This window comes from Ailuropoda melanoleuca, chromosome 14 (assembly GCF_002007445.2).
Source record: "Ailuropoda melanoleuca isolate Jingjing chromosome 14, ASM200744v2, whole genome shotgun sequence".
Classification (NCBI taxonomy): domain Eukaryota; kingdom Metazoa; phylum Chordata; class Mammalia; order Carnivora; family Ursidae; genus Ailuropoda; species Ailuropoda melanoleuca.
This window is the reverse complement of record NC_048231.1, coordinates 88,201,831-88,222,763: the sequence shown is the minus strand read 5'-3', so window position 1 is coordinate 88,222,763 and position 20,933 is coordinate 88,201,831. Positions and strand designations below refer to the sequence as shown.

At 35.2% G+C, this 20,933-nt stretch overlaps 1 protein-coding gene across 4 annotated transcripts in view; it reads right to left on the bottom strand.

The window, feature by feature from the left end:
• WDR7 (WD repeat domain 7) overlaps positions 1–20,933 on the bottom strand; it is a 339,096-nt gene that overhangs the window by 272,315 nt on the left and 45,848 nt on the right. For all 4 annotated transcript variants that reach the window (XM_019800741.2, XM_011226266.3, XM_034643188.1 and 1 more), the window contains one exon: positions 5,950–6,145. In XM_019800741.2, the coding sequence (XP_019656300.1) occupies positions 5,950–6,145 (196 nt within the window). The remainder of the gene's footprint in view (positions 1–5,949; positions 6,146–20,933) is intronic.

Here is a 20,933-nt window from a genome sequence, read left to right as displayed (position 1 = left end):
AAAAAAACAGACACAGTACATATAGAGGGACAAAACTAAGGGTGACAGCAGATTTCTCACTGGAAATAATGCAAGCCAGAAGACAGTGAGTATTAAAAGGAAAAAACAAAAAACAACTGTCAACCTAAAATTCTCCAACCAGAAAAAAAAATCTTAAAAATGAAGATGAAACAGAGTTTTTCAGACACACAGCAGCTGCAAGAATTCATCATGCATAGACCTGCACTACATGAAATATTAAATATTAGGCAAAAGGAAAATCATTCTAGGGAGAAATTTGGATCTATGCAAAACAACAAAGAGCAAAAGAATGGTAACTACATGGGTAAATATGCAAGATTTTGTTTTCATTATTCAAATTTCCTTAAAAGAGACTATTTTTTTAAAAAGATCTTATTTATTTGTCAGAGAGAGAGAGAGCGAGCGAGAGAGAGAGCACAAGCAGGCAGAGCAACAGGTAGAGGGAGAAGCAGGCTCCCCACCGAGCAAGGAGCCCAACGTGGGACCTGATCCCAGGACTCTGGGATCACGACCTGGGCCAAAGGCAGACACTCAACCAACGAAGCCACCCAGGTGACCCAAAAGAGACTATTTAAACAAATAAGCAAATAGAAAGAAATAATGTTCCAGGGCACCTGGCTGACTCAGTTGGGGGTACATGCAACTCTTGATCTCAGGGTTGTGAGTTCAAGCCCGATGCTGGGTGTGAATACTTAAAATCTTAAAAAAAAAAAAAAAAAGGAAAGAAAAAAGAAAAAAAAGAATCTTCCAAATGAGTGAAAACCATGAGCAACAATATGGATGATATAAAAGATTAGAAGTGATAGAGAATGGCCCAATTATTCTTGAATAGAATTATTATTCACACAGAGAAAATGGTCTGAGTAAAAGAAACAGAGAGAAAGACAAAGGTAGGAAGGTACCACACTGTGAAGGGCCTTGTCTTAAAGGCTACAGGAAATAATTTTTTTTCATTAAGACCGTACTTGAACCAAGTGTTGTTCCTGTTGTTTCATTTCCTAAGATTAATTTTCCAGCAGGGTACAGGATGCATTAGGAGGCAAAAAAGAATACAGGAAAACCAATAAAGATAGCCTAGGTGTGAAAAAATATAGTCCTAAGTTAGAATAATACTATGGAAACAAAAAAGGAAGCCGAAGGGTACCTAATGGGAGGGATTTAGTAATTAATAACTGTATAGAGGGCTCATGGTGGGGAAGGCAGCAAAGATGTTCATATATCCACTATAACAACCTCTTCCTTCAAAATCCCAGAGTGAATCATCCATAGGGAAAAAAGAAACTCTATTACACTGGTCTTACCATGATTTTGTAAAGGTACCATTTTTTTCTTCACCATTCCATCCTTTGTGCCTTTGCCTGTCCTATAGCATTTTTTTGTAATAGAATGAAAAACAAAAACGTAGGAGATACAGAAAAGTTGATGATGTAAGCCATACTTTGTGAAATGGAAACATTAAATCAAATCTCAACTGCATTAAATACAACAGGCAAAGGATCAAAATGTGAAGAAAATACTTGCAACTAAATCCTTCTACTAATAACAAAAGCTTGGGCTGCAGTACCACCTCCTGATTCTCTTTGGTAATTTTAGTAACAAGACAAAACTATCAATTTAAATAAATAAAAATATTTATTAAAAGGAAAATATTTTATAAAAACTACACACTGAACTACACAAATTGCACTTATAAATTCATTAAAGATACCATCAACTGACTAACAGGCAAATGTTTTGCACAGGAAGTTTAAATAATAGAAATATACATTATATATTTATATATATATAATAGAAATATACATTACCATACATTTAGGAAAATGTGTGCAATCTTATAATCAATAAAATTGACTGACAATTTCAAGCAAATAAATAAATAAATAAATAGGGGCCCGCCCGGGTGGCTCAGTAGGTTAAGCAACTGCCTCCAGCTCAGGTCATGATCCCAGGTCCTGGGATCGAGCCTCACACTGGGCTCCCTGCTCAGCAGGCAGAGAGCCTGCTTCTCTTTCTCCCCCTGCCTCTCCCTCTGCTTGTGCGCTCTCTCTGTCAAATAAATAAAATCTTTAAAAATAAATAAATAATAAGTAAAGTCATAAGCAAGAATAACACACACACTAAGGCTCTGCTTGTGTGAAAAACCTAGTTGACACTTATGCTTTTGATTATCCAAGCTTTATATGTGTTTCAATAGATATGAATATCTATTAGTTCATAATTCTCTGCTACCTTTTATTAGATAATTAAGTTTTTATAAAATGACTTCAATGCATATTTCAAAAAGTAAATGCAAAAACAGGAATATTTCAGAAAACTCGTAGACAGAAAATAAAGAAAAAAGATAATAGAGCAAAGTAAAGTGACAGGACTTCCTACACTAATTTCTAATATATTTGGCAAGCACTATTGGTGTCTGCATCTGTGTGAGAATACCTAATAACTGTCTCTACAGGAACAGGTATGATGTGAGAATCACTTTTGTTCTGTAACAAATATGATAAAAATAGACACATGAAAATGCTGTTTAAACTTGATAATGGTGAGATAAGAACATCTTGTAAAATCGGTCATTACCCACAGCATGCCACTATTTCCCAAACAGACAGGATTTTGGCCTTGTCAAAGGCCTGTGGGAATGACTCCTCCCACCTACTTGGATTGTCAAATGTGAAGAATGAGAGAACTGGTCCCTGAAGCATCTGAACAGCTCCATGCAGAAGCAGCCACCATCTAGGCCAGTGGGCCACCTTTAATAAGTTCCTAAGTAGAAGTCAAGAGCTCCAGCTGGCTAAATCTTATTGCTATTTATTTGACTAATTTTCTAACTATCTAAGAAGTGAAGGAATAATAACTTTCCTGGCCTCCACATCACTATTAATTATTATTACATGTAATAGAGATGATACAAGTAAAGAACAAAAAAAAAGATTCTGGACCTCTGTCTTTCTAATGAAATTTTATTTTACTAGCTTCAACTTCATTTCATTAGGAAATAAATACTGGAAATAAAAACTACCCATTTGAGGGGCGCCAGGGTGGCACAGCGGTTAAGCGTCTGCCTTCAGCTCAGGGCGTGATCCCGGCGTCATGGGATCGAGCCCCACATCAGGCTCCTCTGCTATGAGCCTGCTTCTTCCTCTCCCGCTCCCCCTGCTTGTGTTCCCTCTCTCACTGGCTGTCTCTATCTCTGTCAAAAAAAAATAAATAAAATCTTTAAAAACAAAAAAACAAAAAAACTACCCATTTGAAGGGAAAAACAACTAAAGAAAATGCTGCAAAAAAGTATAAAGACATTTTGAAGTGTTTTTAAGCTAGAAACATCAGTAAAATTCAAAACAGCAAACAGAAAATTACACACTATGCATGAGAAGTTTAAGTGTAATATATCTTCATTTGTAAAAATACATCCCCAAAATGCTAATAAGAAGAGGGATAAAGTGTCTCCTCAGAGTTTAAATACATTTCATGTATCAAACCTTGGCTGAATCTGATTTATGTGGCTTCATTTTTTATTTATTTAATAAATAAATAAATTTAATAAATAAATAATGTCAATACCTTCAGGATGTGCCTTACTCACTCCCCAGGGGCCTTTATATCACTAGCTAAAGCCTGAGCAGCCAGGAGAAAAAAGGAATGTATACCTCCTCCTATGGTTAAAGCCAAAATAAATCCTGCTTCTTTATCTTTTGATTTAAAAATGGCACACTGACTGATTGTTTACCTAAATCCTCTTGAAGGTAAGATAATTCTAAAATTTCAATATTATATATTGTGTTTAATCTAAAATGGGCTTAATTATACTAACCTGGTTACAAGAGTAATATCTTCCAATACATCTACAGTTGGGAGCTATTTGTCATCTTCTTTTAGAGAAATTACTGGAAAAGTAACTTTGTCTTTCAGTAACATCTCATTTGTGAAGAATATCATATTCATACTCTTTACAAATGTATTTAAAGTACCTGAAGTATTCAAGTATCAATTATTTAAATATCTGAAAAATTCAGAAAAATGATATTCTCTTCCTTTATAATACTATTTTAAGTCCTAGACAAGTTTACCATACTCTTACATTTGTGCTACATCAATTGTTAATTTAATATTTACAGTATTTTAAAATAGTGCTTTCTGAACATCATTGCTGTAAGAACTTACTTTAATATTAATCCTCAAAGTAAATACTTCAAAATGTAGGTAAGATCACATTCTCAAGTTCAACAGAGTAACTAGGAAAGCAGTCTGTTTGTTAAATAACGTTAATAGCAAATATAAACACGTGCATGCACGCACACACAAATTTCGATTTCACAAACATATACATACACACATTTACAAATGTCTACTATACACCAGGTAAATATTATCTCATTTTATTCTCCCAGTACTATAAAAGAGGAACTATTATGACATTCATTTTACAGAGGACTAAGTTGAGGGACAAAAGTCCAGTAAGTTGCAGCAGATCGCACTGCTAGCAAATGGTTGATCCTAAATCCAAACCAAGCAGTTTGACTCCAGAGCCCAACACAAACTGGGCATATTTAGTTTCTGGGGTAGACAAAACCAGCAAACATGAAAGAGTGCTGCTTGGCAGACAGGATATCACAAAAAGGAATACAAAAGAGACAAAGTTACATATGTAGTATGACAGCAATTTTTTTAAATTTTAATTTAATTATGTTATTTTAGTCACCATGTATACTTCATTAGTTTTTGATGCAGTGTTCCATGATTCATTGTTTGTGTATAACACCCACTGCTCATTGCAATACATGCCCTCCTTAATACCCATTTTGTTTCTAAAAATGCAAAGAAACAAGGCCAGAGAGAAATATGCCAAAATGTTAATATTTTGAACTGAACAATGAGATTTCAGTTCATCTCTCTTCTTTTCTAATACAATTGTGCTTTTATTTTAACAGAAATCATGACTCTTTTATAATCAGACAAGAAAAATTAAATGCAAAAGCAAAGAAGTTTGACACTCTTCAAGAATGCTCCTTCTTGGCAAGATTGCTTACATACTATCAGTTAAAACAAGGACTATAAATAACAGATCCCTGAGGACTGTGACTACTTGTTACAGAAAGACTTAGCAGAACTCCCTACTGCACCACAGTACAGACAGAAGTATGTATACTGTCTGATTTGGAAAAGGACTGTTTAAAACAAAGAAAAATGAAGAAAAGAAAAATTAGTAGAAGTATTACATAGTACAACTAGGGCTTTAATCACTGATAGAAGATGACTCAAAAGAGTAAAAGCAGAATAAAATGTGTTTTTGAAAGCCTAAAGCAGTAAACATTTAGTTACACACTTAAAAATTTCCCAGGGAAGGCCATTAGATCCTATGTATAAACATTATACATAATTGTGTGTACTTCTAACCTACATGTTACTTGTTCTGTATTATGCCCCATAAGAAAAATTTCTGAAACTTGAAATTTTAAATGTTCTCTCTAGATCTTATAACTTTCAATTACCTCTTATAATTAACTGCTCCATATTGCTTTTCTGCTGTTCAAATAAAAGAGAATTTTTTCTTCTTCCACTGTTTCTGAACTTGATACGAAAATGGTTTCCTTAATCTTGCTCACAATTTACCTCATAAATTATATAGAAATCACTTATTTTTTGGTCTGTTGTCTGTGCTGTCTGTCCTAATCTATATATTGTCTTAACTGCATTCCTCAAGATCACAGAGCTACCCTAAAGTATTTGGCACAGTTAAAGCAAACGAGAGGACATTTAAATAGTTCTTTGTTGACAATGATGAGAACACTTAGAAAAAGCAGTGATCAGAAGTAAAAGCAGTAGCTTTTTACATTTTAGGTCTCTTTTCTTCACATAAAAGATTTTTTAATTTCCGGGAACTCAAACATACCCATTTAATTTTCTAGTCTCCCTCTTAACACTTGTTCTTACCAGTATCCATTTGCCAGACATATACAGAGCCATCTGAACATCCCACTACTAGGTAGTCGTCAGAAGGCCTCCACTTGATGACCTGAATGGGGAAGAGATGCCGAGATGCCAGCATAATGCATTTCTTCTCTCGCAGACTTAGAAGCCCCACTGAGTGGTCACTGGCTACAGAGCAGATACAGTGCTGCACCCTTGCCTAAAAAGAAGAATAAATCTTAATTATATTCAGATTATATTCAGAATAAAATGGATCTGGTCCTCAATAATGTAAACCAAAATTAATTATACATTCACCACTGATGAAAACCAACCACAGTATTAAATTGTGTTGAAAAATGTGTTCCTTCCTATTATACATAAAACACCCAGTTCAATCGTGACAACACTTTAAGAAATGCCAAATGAATCCTAGATTCAAGATGGAAAAGATGCCTTGGAAAATCTGCTGTTCAAATCTGAAGATGACCTTACTAAAATGATTGCCGTACAGGCGCAGGCGAAGCTGGAAAAGAATTGATCTGTTATTATGCGTTCTCTCTCCACTGTATGAACTTTCCTTTGTTAGCTGCTACAGCGGGCTTTCTGCAGCGCTTCCTTTCTGTTTGTGACTCTGTCATCTTGGACCCATGTTCTTCCCTGCTCCTTTGCTCAAAAACAATACCCTCCTGGTCCCTCAGCCACGATCATGCCTTTCAAGAGCCACAGATACTTGGTATTATGTATAGACGTGCTTCAAGGCTTCTGTCTGTAATGTCAGCAGGTGCACCACCTCCACTAACACACAATAGCCAATTAAACATTCTGCTGTGTATTCTCTGCGTCTCTAGTTTGTGCCCTTCAATTCCTTTTAAAACAAGGTGAATATAAATAATCAAAGACGATAAAGATTTTCACTAGCAACAGAAAACGGAATCCACAACCTAGACAATTAAGAATTAAGGTATTTAACATTTTAGGACAATTTATAAACCTATTTAAAACTTAACCTTTTAGTGCTTTATTGGATTAGGCTTGCAGTTCATACTGAGGTGAAACCATATGAAAACAGTCACACATCACTGGATATATTGTGAATAATATTGAGGATGAGGCCCACTGCACCACATAAATAGTATCCCTTCAATGGGATCCAAAGGAGGAACTTCTCAAACCTCACTGGGCTGGGCTCTGCCTAAGCAAACAGTTTCAGCTAAAGAACAATTCCACACTGATTAGGACATATCACTGAATGGGAAATGCTGACAGGTATCAAATGAAAAGAGGTGGGGGTGGCCAAATGTGCACAGAAAACACAAGTTACTGCTGTTGACTTTATCCACAGAACTTCCAAGAACCTGTAACATGCTCATGGGAATAGAATTCTCTCTATGAGGGGACAACAGTATCACTCATCTTAAAGTTTATCTGACCATGGTGATCTTAGAAGACCGAGTTTTGGAGGAACACACTTTGGGGAAAGCTGCTGTAACTGGTTCCTTTCATGTTTTGGCTACTAAGACACCCAGGCCTGAATTTTCTACCCAACACAGTTGCGGTTGGGGGCTGAGGGGGGCACACTTCTGCAATGCAGACTCAGCCTCCTCTACTTTCTTCTCTGTTTCTCTCCATCACTTAGCTTTATTTTTATCTTACTGAATAATGCTTATTTTTGTAAACAACTTAAAATCAATTTTTGAAAGAAGCAGAGCATTAATAAAACAAAGACAGAAAGGTTTAACTCTCTACTTTGTTCTTAAATTCAGGTCTGTTAACCTTTTATTCTGTGTTAGTTTTATTTGTACTTTTTGTTATACAATGATTTAAACACTATAATCAGCATAGCAGTTGTTTACTAATTTTAAAAGTTAAAAAAACAAGTTCAGAAAGATCGTGTTATAAACCTTTATTAAAACATCATATAGAATTTTCCTAAACATTTTTTAAGCTTATTTCATGTTCCCTGATAAGCATTCAACTATAACATAAAACATGATTTCTTGTTTAAAAAGACATAAAGACTGAGGGGTAGTTGACTATAGCACACAGAAAATAGCTTTATAATTAAGAAATAAACTAAAATAAAGTGGCAAACTACAAAAAAAATCATTTAAATATGGCAATGGTAGAATAAAACAGTAAAAATCTATCTGCGATGCCTTTATTTCAGGCCATATAAAATATTTATGAGTTCCACCAGACATACACTGCTAACCAAAGATAACAGACAGTTTAATACAATGGATGCTTTGCATTTCTACAGATTACCATTGGTAATGACTTTATATTTATCAAATATAGCCATCATTCAATTCACACAAAGGGATGGTTGCTACATTAATGGCTAACTACTGCTTCTACTACCATTTGGCAACATGGATCTGAAAAAAAAGTGGTCATTTTATCTATTTCTCTCACCATAGGAAACAAATGTTTGCAGGGATCTTTTCCTCCATGCATGATTACTAAGAAGAATCCCTCCTAGACAACATTTCTCTCATCTGTCGCATCCTTTAATCAGGTACCGATGTGCCACACAGCACACACCTGCCACTACTTCTGACTCTGCTACTTTGACTCACAAGCTCCTCATTTTCAAAATAAGCTAACGCTTGCGGGATGCCACATCCCTCACTGGCTGACTAGTGGCCCCCACATCCACAGTCATCTCATTGTGTCCACGTGCACTCTTGGCATTCCATTTCAAAGGGGCATGAGTTAGGGTGGAGTTAGTTCACAACAGGCGAATTTTCACCAGTATGCTTTACTATGCTTGGTGCTCCTCAAGCTACAATCTCTGGGTAGATCTTAACATCCAAGGGGATACAGAAGTACTGACCACCACTGACCAACACATTCTCTCTGTCCAATATCTCTTACGGTAGTTCATAACCTAGCAGAGAGAGGACTGCACACATTCATCCCCATTCCTATGAGGAACCTGACCTGACCTTCAGGTATCAACTTCCCAGAAGTTTCAGCTTTCACCCTCCCATTTATATGCAGGTGTGTAACTTCGAAAATTCAGGAAAATGTAATCCATACTCAAGAAAAGACTTGAAAACTCTACATCATGTTATCACTCTTATTAGTAAAAATAAAGGACAAAGCAAATACTAAATAATAGCAAAAGCTCTGCTTTTAAAAAGTAGACTGTAATTTTCTGAAGGGGAAAAAATAACTGTAGTTGAAAAAATTTTAGCTTTTCATTTCCACATGATGCACTCTAACACGTATACTTACATAAACATGCTTTGAAGAACAGTTCTGTTTCCCTTTCATCCAACGCAATAATGATAAAAATAGGCAAATGGCATGTCCCACCCACCCACACAAAAAAAGTTTGGTCCAAACTAAAAATGATATACTATCCCTGTATATGAAACTAAGCATCTGAAGAGTTAACTCTAGCTTTACTGTAATAAGCAACAGTCTGGAAATAGCCAAAATAATCAAGACTGAAAACAAAACAAAACAAAAAAATCAATACTGCTAAGCCCAAGAAAGCATAGTTATTAGAGGTATTTAACTCACAAGAAAAGATGGTTCTCTGCTTTTTAAATATGGATTAAAATAAATCTAATTTTTCTTCTTTCAAAAAAATGCTAGTCCAACTCGTGTGAAGAAAACTGGCCTAGAGTGGAAATAGCCCAATACAGTAAAACCTCATTAATTTTGATTCCACTAATTAATTGTGAGTTGATGGTTACCTTCACAGGCTGTGTGAAAACAAATTAATGGTATAAACAAAGCAAATGTCTAGCCTATTTAAATGTAAAAGGAAAAAAGACCATTCTCAAGCACCACTTTGGTATTAATTTTAATTCAAACAATGAACAGAGTAATGATAAATAATTCTCAGCTATCTGTTAAATGAAAGCACTTAAAAGATTTGCTAAAATGCAATTAACTTGGTTTCTTATCTGTCCTCAAAATTATTAAAGAAGCACTTCTTAAAAAATATTTAGTAACTCTTATCTCTGATTTAGACCCAGCTTCCCCTCAAATGAATTGAATTACCACAATTCCTTTATTATTAAATTATTAAATTCCAGGGATCTTGGTTATTGAACATCTATTTCACCTACAATGACTGATTCCATAATTCGATTAACTCCATTCTACTTTACTTTGTTCCATTTCAACCCAGAAAAGTCACCTAAACATGACTTAACATCAAGGACACTGTAAGGGGATGATGCGTAAGACATTTAAATTGTGTGATTAAAATAATATAACAAAAAGTGTGAACCGTATACGTTTATGCTACTAACTTTGATCACACACCCATTCATTAAAAAAACTTTGTATTCCCGTTGTATGTATATTTACAAATTATATACGTACTTCTGCGCCAATAAACATGTACATTGTAAAACATGCACAAAAAATATGTTTTAAAAGAATGACTTGGAGGAACGCCTGGGTGGCTTAGTCGGTTAAGCATCTGCTTTTGGCTCAGGTAATGATCTCAGGGGTCCTGGGACTGAGGGCCCCCCCCAGCCCCAATCCTCTGCTAAGCAGGGAGCCTGCTTCTCCCACTCCCTCTGCCCCTCCCCACTGCTCATGCTCTCCCAAATAAATAAACAGAATCTTTAAAGAATTACATATTAAAAAAAAAAAGAATGACTCAGGGTACCTGGGTGGCTCAGTCAGTTAAGCATCTGACTTAGGGTCAGGTCATGAACTCAGGGTCCTGGATTGAGCCCTGTATCCACGTACAGCTCCTGGCTCCACAGGGAGTCTGCCTGTCCTTCTGCCCACCCCCCACCTGCCCCCTGCTTGTAGGCTTGCTCACTCTCTCAAGAAAATAAATAAAACTTAAAAAATAAAAAATAAAAGTAATGACTCAGTTTAAATAAACGAATTTGAGATGAAAGGAAACACCTTCTTAAATGTCTTAGTAATGTTAATTATGTTAGCACTAGCCAACACCTCAAAGCACGATATATAGCTTTAGAAAGATTTCACTGCTAATGACTGTTGGATGTAAATACATATTTTATATAATTATACATTTTTTGGCTGCCCTCCTGCCAGATGGACCAAATGATCATTGCCTTAAACTGTAAGTAAAGATATTTAAGTTTCATTGGAAATCTGTTTCATCATCATTTTCTCTGCGCATTTCGTGGTGGCAGGTGAGGAAGTGGACAAGCACACCTGGCGAGAGCAATGCTGTGCCTCCTCACGGTGTCAGGTCCGCCCTTTCCCCAGGGGAAACGTGCCCATAGAACCTAAGAAACAAGGAGACACCAGTGTCCTACCGTCCACTCCATGTTCCTAAATTCAATTTCTTAAGGTTAAAAAAAGGACCTAAGCAAGAGCTTTAATATTTTATTCCCTTATCCCAATTAACTGTCTCACAGATTATACTTCCCCAACCACTACTACCGACTGACTTAAAGAGTGTAACTCATGGATACCACATAAAATTTTGTATTGTTATGGAACCCAGAATTCGTACAGCATGGATTGAGCATCCTATCATCTTGGCCAGTACTTTATAAGTGAAAATTATTCAAATTCGTGTTCCAAATACAATTAATTCTACCCTAGAAACAATATGCACCAATGACATCAAAAGCTAATTTAAAAGCAAAGGCTAACAACAATAAACAATAGAATATTTAATAAAAACTCTATTTTTATTTGATGAAAAAATTAAGATAACTGGGCAAGAGAAGAAGGGAGATATCAGACCAAAACATATATATTCCAGGGCCAATTTTTCTTTCCAGATAATTCTGATCCTCAACCATACAGAGTCTCATTGAGTTTGCCAGTAAATAATCCTCACAGTACATTAGTGCTGAGCTGGAGAATGCCACAAACTATCATAGAACCTGAAAGAGTCAGAATATACCACCTAGGTCATCCAGCCTGACCTTATGCATTTTACAAGACTTCATTTTAAACCATTCCCAGAAACCTCTTATGTAACCTGTTCCTAAACATCTGCCATGAATTACAGAAATTAGAGACAGCTAGTTTATCCCTTCCACTAGCTCTCTAGGGAGATGATTCTGATTTCTAATAGTTCCCAATATAAATTACATACATACATTTTTCCTACTTTTGCTAATTTGTTTTCTAAATTAAATTCTTCTTTTTCTTCATATCATTTCAGGGGCAATCTCTTAACTGCCCCAAACAATTTTTCTCTTAGAGTGTTGTCTAAATATATGATCACTAACTACTCTCTTTCCTTTTAAATATGCCCATCATTAGACAAGCTATAAATGACCAGCTTCTTTCAGTCATAAATCAATCTCACTATTCTCTTAATCATTATTTCTTGTACTTCCCAGAACTCTTTCTATGGAACATAAATGTGCAGTTAAGATATATCATTTATCACTTTTAAATATTCTACCTGAAGGGAAAAAAGAGCCTAGGAATATTAATTTCATTTCCACGTTTTCATGAAACTAGCTTAAAAATTTTTTTTTCAGACCATAGCTCATCCTTCCTTTTTTTTTTTAAGGAAAAAGAAAGGTAGAGAGCTGCTTCTTTAATAGCTGTTTTAGAAAAGAAGACCGTGTAGTCCAACCAAAACACCGACTAACCTTCTAATTGGTTATGTTCTATATGAAAATAAGACTTTTAGAAACAAGTTTCAATATCCTCACTTATTCACTATCTATAAAAGATAATAGTGGACTAATTAGAATTCCATCTTTCTTCAACTGCTTATTAATTAAACAGCAAAAAAATATATATGTGAAGAATTTAGTGTAAGACGGGCGCCTCGGTGGCTCAATGGGTTAAACGTCTGACTGTTGATTTCGGCTTAGGTCAAGATCTCAGGATCCTGAGATCAAGCCCTGAACTGGGCTGCATGCTGGGTATGGAGCCTGCTTAAGATTCTCTCTCTCCCTCTGCCTCTCCCCCCATTTCTCTCTCTCCCTCTCACAAAAAAAAAAAAAAAAAAAGTCCATCAGCCTTCCTTCCTCACCCCACAAACAAATAAATTTCTGATGAAGTATTTGATGTTTGTTGTTGATCCAGCCATTGTTTTTTAATCAAATTTCATCACATTTCTTTTTTTTTTTTTTAAAGATTTATTTATTTATTTATTCGACAGAGATAGAGACAGCCAGCGAGAGAGGGAACACGCAGGGGAGTGGGAGAGGAAGAAGCAGGCTCAGTGCGGAAGAGCCTGATGTGGGGCCTCGATCCCATAACGCTGGGATCACGCCCTGAGCCGAAGGCAGACGCTTAACCGCTGTGCCACCCAGGCGCCCCTCATCACATTTCTGGATGGGAAAAGATTTCTAAGATTCAAAAATATGAAAGAAGCCACACAGAAAAAGGATAGATTACATAAGAACAGGAGAAAATTCCAACAATAGAAAGCACATATGCTTAACATCTCAAGTTAAGCACTCATACAAGCACTAAAATCCCGAAGAAAAACAAATAGGCAAAGGACAAAAGATGTCTCAAAAAAAATCACTAAAATCTTCATAGAAAAATATCAGTATCTGGTAATCAAAGAAATGCAAATTCAAACAAGAAGATACTCTTTCTATCTATCAATTTAGCCAAAGATTTTAGAAATTGTAATAGCAAACAACCAACATTTATTGGGTTCTTACTTTGTGCTGGGTTTTACTCTAAATATTTAGCTAAAATCCAAATGTTAATTCATTAGAATCTCACAACAACCCTCTGAGGTAGGTATAGTCATTATTTCCACTTTACAGATGTGGCAACTGAGGCATGGAAGTAAATACAAACTTCTTGTGCTGGCAAGGGGTAGCGAAACAGGCACTGAGGGTAGTAACTTAGGTATAGGTACCATACTTAAGTCACCTTCAAAATGTTAATTCCTATTACACAAAAATTCTGAGGTTCTAATCTTAAAAAAATTCATGGAATCTATCCAAGATAATAATTATAAATTTAACTTAAAAAAACTTATAATACAGACATTCAAATTAGGAGCAGTCCACATATTCAAAGTCGAATTGCTAAGTATATATGTATGCTCATATAAATATGGTATGTTTTACAATCATTAAAAATTACTTTCATGAATAAGCATAACTTGGAAAAGTATTTGTTATGATATTAAATGAAGATGCAATGTGCTCAGATAACTATATCTACAATATAATCACAAATATACAGTAAGTGGATTTTAAAGGCCACAGGAAAAGATATCAAAATGTTAACTGTGGTTCTCTTATATGTACAAGGATAACAGGTGATGTTTTACCTCCTTAGCTATCTCTTCTGTCAAACATTTTCACAGTGTGTTATGTTAAACTTGTAAAATTGCAGTTAAAACATGTTTTTTTAAAAGCAAATAATGTGTTATAAATAAGAGGAGGTAAAACGAGTTTAAAACTAAAAACTCCAGAGCTGAATAATCAAAGGTGAAAACTAAAGGTAAGTACAAGAGAAGTGAGCAACGCAGTTCTCTAAAGGAAAAGTAGAATACGGGAATTCAAAAGGATGGTAGTGCTTTGTTCCACAAAGTGAAAGATAAATATTCAATAAATTAGCAATTTAAAAGTAAGTATGCATCAAAGTCATATACTTACATAAATCAATAATGAAAACAACAGTCAAAATTTGGATAAATACAATTATTTTAAAATACATAACGACATCTACTAGGAGGCAGTATGCACAGTGGATAAGCTCGGGCCATCAAGTCGGACTACTTAGGACCAAATTCCAGCTCCGCCACCTGCTAACTGTGTGACTGCGGGAAGTTATTTAACTTCTCTGAACCTCATTTCTCTACCAAGTGCCTGTTCTAGGTCCTCCCTGAGGGACCTGTACTTAGGGCAGTCCTGAAAAGTTGCTTCACAACATTTACTCTGCGGCTTTATACCTGCCTGTTTTCCAGGCTGGCTCCCTCATTAGATGAAATTCTATCAAATAGGTACTATATCTTGTCAACTACCAAATGCCTAGTTCTCGAAGGTACTCAGATTATTTGCTGAATGAGAGACTATACAAGAATACTCCGCACCTAACTGAATAGTCACCTTAAAAAGTCATTATTATTTTCTAACAATTTCTGCCATTTTAAGATAAATTTTAACTCATTTTAAACTTGCTTTAGGATTAAGTTACTCAAGAAAAATTAGTCTTTATGTCATACTATTTATGTCACTCTATCTCTTCAGCTCACAATAAAAAGCTCAAATTAATTGACCACTTCATTTGTAAGTTTAGCACCAAATGACTTCTATTATTAAAACTAAACTTCGTGCCCAATATAATCGTCTCTACTCCCAAGGATATGACTTCAGCGCTAAAAAAGCCTTTCTAAGATAGAAGAATATCTAAATTTCTGAAGTGTTTGGCACAATATAAGCATAGCCTGAATAGAAGGATGCAGTCTTTCTCGTTACTATTAAAGGGACCACACACTTACAGTTTCTTGGTATATTACTCATTTTCTCAGCTTCCTACACAAGAGACAGGGTGTATTATGATATCTGAATACATAAACACTATTCATAGCAGGAAAAATTAATTAATTATCTTGAACAAAAAATGATAGCAGTAAAAATGTGGAAAACATGAAATTATAAAGAATACAATATAAGCCAATCAGAATGAATGGCCAATACAGTATTGATATATTAATGCATTTGTGCTTTAAAAATGAAAATTGGTGCTATTCACTTATACATACTCTGCATACAGCTACTTAAAAGCCTGAATATTAGCAAGGCTTAAAAGAGTATAAGGATGATGGAGAATTATGAGGGTAAATAGGTGGTAAAAACCTATCCCTAAGCTTTTGAAGGATAATTTAGCAATATCTACTCAAAGACTTTAAAAATCAATATGCCCTTTTATACAGAAATTTCACATCTATAAATTTATCCTAAGAAATCATTTCATATGTGCAAAAATATTCTAATTTGTACTCTCACTGTTGACAAGAGAAAAATTTTTTAAAGCAACATTCTAAAATTTCTGATAAATTAAATAAATTAGCTGAATATCATTAAAAATGATATTGGAATACACTTAATGATACAGAAAGATGATCAGAACATCTTTAGAAAATATTTGTGTTCTCTGAAGATAAACTCAAAATGGATGAAAGACCATGTGAGACAGGAATACATCAAAATCCTAGAGGAGAACACAGCAACCTCTTTGACCTCGGTCACAGAAATTCTTGCTAGATACATCTCCAAAGGCAAGGGAAACAAAAGCAAAAATGAACTACTGGGACTTTATCAAGATAAAACGCTTCTGCAGAGTAAAGGAAATAGTCAACAAAACTAAAAGGTGTAACCTATGGAATGGGAGAAGATATTTACAAATGACATATCAGATCAAGGGCTCGTATCCAAGATCTATAAAAAGAATTTATCAAACTCAACACCCAAAAAACAAAGAATCCAGTCAAGAATTGGGCAGAAGACATAAACTGACATTTCCCCAAAGAAGACATACAAACGGCCAACAGACACATGAAAACATGCTCCACGTGATGTGGAAATACAAATCAAAACCACAACGAGATATCAACTTTCACCAGTCAGAATGGCTAAAATTAACAAGACAGGAAACAACAAATGTTGGCAAGGATGCAGAGAAAGGGGATCCCTTTTACACTGTTGGTGGGGATGGAAGCTGGTACAGCCACTCTGGAGAACAGTAGGAGGTTCCTCAAGACATTAAAAATAGAGCTACTCTACGACCCAGTAACTGCACTACTAGGTATTTACTCCAAAGATACAAACGTAGTGATCCCAATGTTCATAGAAGCCATGTCCACAATAGCCAAACTGTGAGAAGAGCTGAGATGTTCATTGACAGATGAATGGATAAAAAGATGTGGTATATATATCTACAATGGAATATTACTCAGCCATCAGAAAGGATGAGTACTTACCATTTCCATCTACATGGATGGAACTGGAGGGTATTATGCAGAGCAAAATAAGTCAAACAGAGAAAGACAATTATCATATGTTTTCACTCATATGTGGAATATAAGAAACAGCACAGAGTATCATAGGGAAAGAGAGGGAAAACAGAATGAGAAGTCATCAAAGAAGGAGAAAAACCGTAAGAGACTCTTAACTATAGGAAACAAACTGTGGGTTGCTGGAGGGGAGACAGGTGTGGGGGATGGGTAATTGGGTGATGGGCATGAAGGAGAGCACGTGATGTGATGAACACGGGGTGTTATACCAACTGATGAATTACTGAACACTACATTTGAAACTAATGATATAGTGTATATTGGCTGATTGAATTTAAATTTAAAAAAAAATATTTGTGCTCTCTATAACAATTATTTCATTTTAAAAGTAAAAATTAGTTTCAAGAAGACATTGCTGAATATATAAAAACATATGAAAATAGTCTCAAAATCTAAGAGAATTAAATGTTAAAGGAAAAAAGAGTGTTACAGAATATTATGTGCATTGTGATATATTTTAGAAAAATGTTAGTTCTGCCTCCTGGTTTTGCTTGATTTGTACTACCGAAGTTCACTCTGCTTGGCTTCAGAGACCATGTCATAATCATAAATGCTACTTTTTAAATGTAACACTCAAATTAGTAACAAAAGCCCAAATTCAAAAAAGTGAGATAAGAGCTAATTCAGACAAAAGCTTTACTTTTTAAAAAGGACAATGTATTAAAAAGAAACCTAATTTGTTAATTGTTCTTAATGGCTTTGAACATTAGATTAGCTATGCTAAGTATAGGTATAGCCACATACACCATTCATGTTATCATCTCTCTGTCTCTAAGAACTGGGGATTTAACACTGTCAAGGGAAGGCACACACAGGTTAGATACCCGACATTCCCGTTTTCACAAACCCATGCTGCCCCCTTCTGGATACTTTTGGAGATTATGTGATAATACAAGTTTATTAAGATAAAGTAAATGAGAAGTAATCATATTTTAAGAAATCTATTAAAGAAGCTAGCCTATATGCTCATATAAAGAAACATACATATTACTGGTACTAAATTAATTTGGAAACATTTTCCAAAAATTCCATTTTGAATAAAGTTCTACTAGTAGCACACACCTGATAATCCAGTCATCCATCCCAATGAGGGAAATAAATATAAATATGTACTTATTTAAAGTAAATAAAACATAATACTTAACAAAGTCACTTTTTTGTTCCTTTCCATATGCATTCTCCCCCCACTCCCAAAGCAAAGCAGAATATGAATTTGGTACTTATCTTTCCAGTTCAATTTTAATAATTTTACTACCTATGCATGCATCCATAAATACAGAGTATGGACTTGTGTGTTTTTTAAATGTAAATAGACAGTATCTTATTGTATCACACACACAAAGGTTCCACGTCACAGGCTGTACTTCTAAACACAGCAACCCACTGCAAGTCCAGGTCAGTGAGGAAATGTGGATAGCTCCATGCAAAGACATCAGTACCATTCTACAGGTAAGAAATATTCTACTGGGTCACTAGTGTTATTTTTTAATTTCTGCATTTTCATGCCTGTCACTAATCTCCGTCTGGTTTATTAGGAAAAATGTTTTTTAAAGCATTCCTGACGTTTTAAAATTATTTTCTTAGCATTTTTTTCAAAGTCTAGTTTCTTTCTCTGAAATTAAAATATGTGGAAATAAAATGTTCCTGGATCTTGAAGAGTGGAATCCTTCATACTGGAAGCTATCGTAAAAAAAGAATGATGAATAAGAGGGGAAGCTGGCAGGGAGGTGAAGGGAAGCGGTCAGGTCATTCTCAATTGGAACTACTAATCCTAATGCTAGAGACTTGGAAGCAGTTTTCTGCTGCAGCACTCCAGAGGCCTTAAGAAATCTGCCCTCCTTTCAAGAACTCTCTTCTGCAAACTCTGGGGATTTGGTGCACGCTTTGGCCTCCCCTAGCCTACCGCTGAGATTTTGGAAATTCACCAAAGCCTACCTCTGACTACCCATACCTGGAAAGCATTCTATCTGTAACCATTCTACACTGCTTAAATTTCTCAGTTATTAGAATAAGATTAAGCCAAAGTGCTACACTTCTGAAGTATTAAAACATTCTAGCATGGAAAATCTCTGAAGGATTCCAAGATATTGCACTCCGAGTTAAGGGAACCACACAGTTGGGAGAGCGGGGCGGGCGGGGAGGGGGGGAGACTTGCTTTTCACTACTAAGATTTAATACCTTTTGCATTTTATATACCTATTTATGAAATATTTAAAGATACTACAGTAAGTAATATTCTCAGTGCAGATGAAAAGTTAAAAAACCGAAAATTTTAGCAAGTCTATTTTTTTTAGAAGATTTATTTATTTATTAGACAGAGACAGCCAGCGAGAGAGGGAACACAAGCAGGGGGAGTGGGAGAGGAAGAAGCAGGCTCCCAGTGGAGGAGCCTGATGTGGGGCTCGATCCCAGAATGCTGGGATCACGCCCTGAGCCGAAGGCAGACGCTTAACGACTGCACCACCTAGGTGCCCTAGCAAGTCTATTTTTAAAACAGATTTTTCTAAAAAGTCTTCTTTTGGGTATTCAAAATGGCAATCTAATTTTTTAGTAATAATGTAAGGGTTCCACTTTAAATTTGAATCCTATTAAAACTGCCTCAGAGCTTTAACTTTTTTTTAAAATATTTTTTTATTATATTATGTCTGAATAGCATACACACGGTGAAAACCAGTCTTTTAAAAACAATAAATACAACACAGAGTGACAAACAAAAATGGTATAGAATTGTACGCTATATTGCATAATTCAGATACTGTTTAAGTCATTCCACTTCAGTTTCCTTCCAGATGTATCTTTCGTATGCATATACCAGCACACACATATGCTCTTTCATACATACATAGTACATGTAGATGTACCTCTCCTGTGTACTCACTGCACGTGTACATGCACTGCTCATGTGACGCGCAGCACATGCATATGTACCTTTTCCATGTAAGTACAGCATGTGTATACGTATCTTTCGTGTGTATGTACAGCACGTTATGAATCTTTCTTTTGTACATACAGCACATGCATAAGTTTCATTCACATGTATATACAGTACGGGCACATGTATCGTTCATCTGTATGTATGATACATTTTGTTTCATCAAGAAACCAAACCACCAAAAAGAAAAAAAAAACAACCTCAAACTGAAGCTTTTCCCTTTACATTCAATAACCTTAAGAAACAGAAATGACAAATACCCTAATATTAAAGATCTCAAAACTACAAGTTTCAACATCCCTCCCGAAGTCGAAAAACAGAGCTCACAGCGAGTCATTTCCCAAAGTTCTTGTTTCTCTGAGTACCCAGAATATGGCCCTCCCCTTATCCTTCACAGCACTTTGTTAGTATCTCTCCTTTACGTGTATGCAGTAGGCCTTGCAGGAGACTAACATTTGCCTGATCCTCCTAAAACGCGAGGTTACATTTCTGGGAACATTTAAACACATTATGTGGTGGATGGTAATACTGTCCCCAGCAGCTTTCTGAATTGTTCTCAATAACGCTTTAGCATTATACAACCCTGAATTACTTCAGTATTTCATATCTTAAAGGATACCTTCAGAAAAATTTTAACTTTCTTATTATAATTATTTAAAATAATTTGTATCATATATAAAAGTTAAATCTCAGTTATCTGGACAATTTGGTGATTCAAACTCAATTTCAAAGCACTCTGTCTACTAAATGGACTGTTACTATTTTGGGAAAAAACCTAAATTTTTCGAAAAAATGAAAAACAAAAAAACCAATGTAAAATAAAAACAAAATCTATTCAATTTAAGTACTCTATACAATGCTGTAGTCAGGCAGTATTTATCATTTATGAACATGTCAAGTTTTTAAATACTTACAACTCCCATTAATAAAAGAATAGAGAAATCATTTATCAAAAATAAAGTATACAGAACCACTGAGCCTGGAACCAAATTAATGTTATTTTATAGCAAGGATATGGAAAGGTTTTTTGGTTAAAAAGATGCTAATATGGGATAAAAATGATGGGAGTGGGGCAAGAAAGGATAACAAAGAAACACCTAGAGT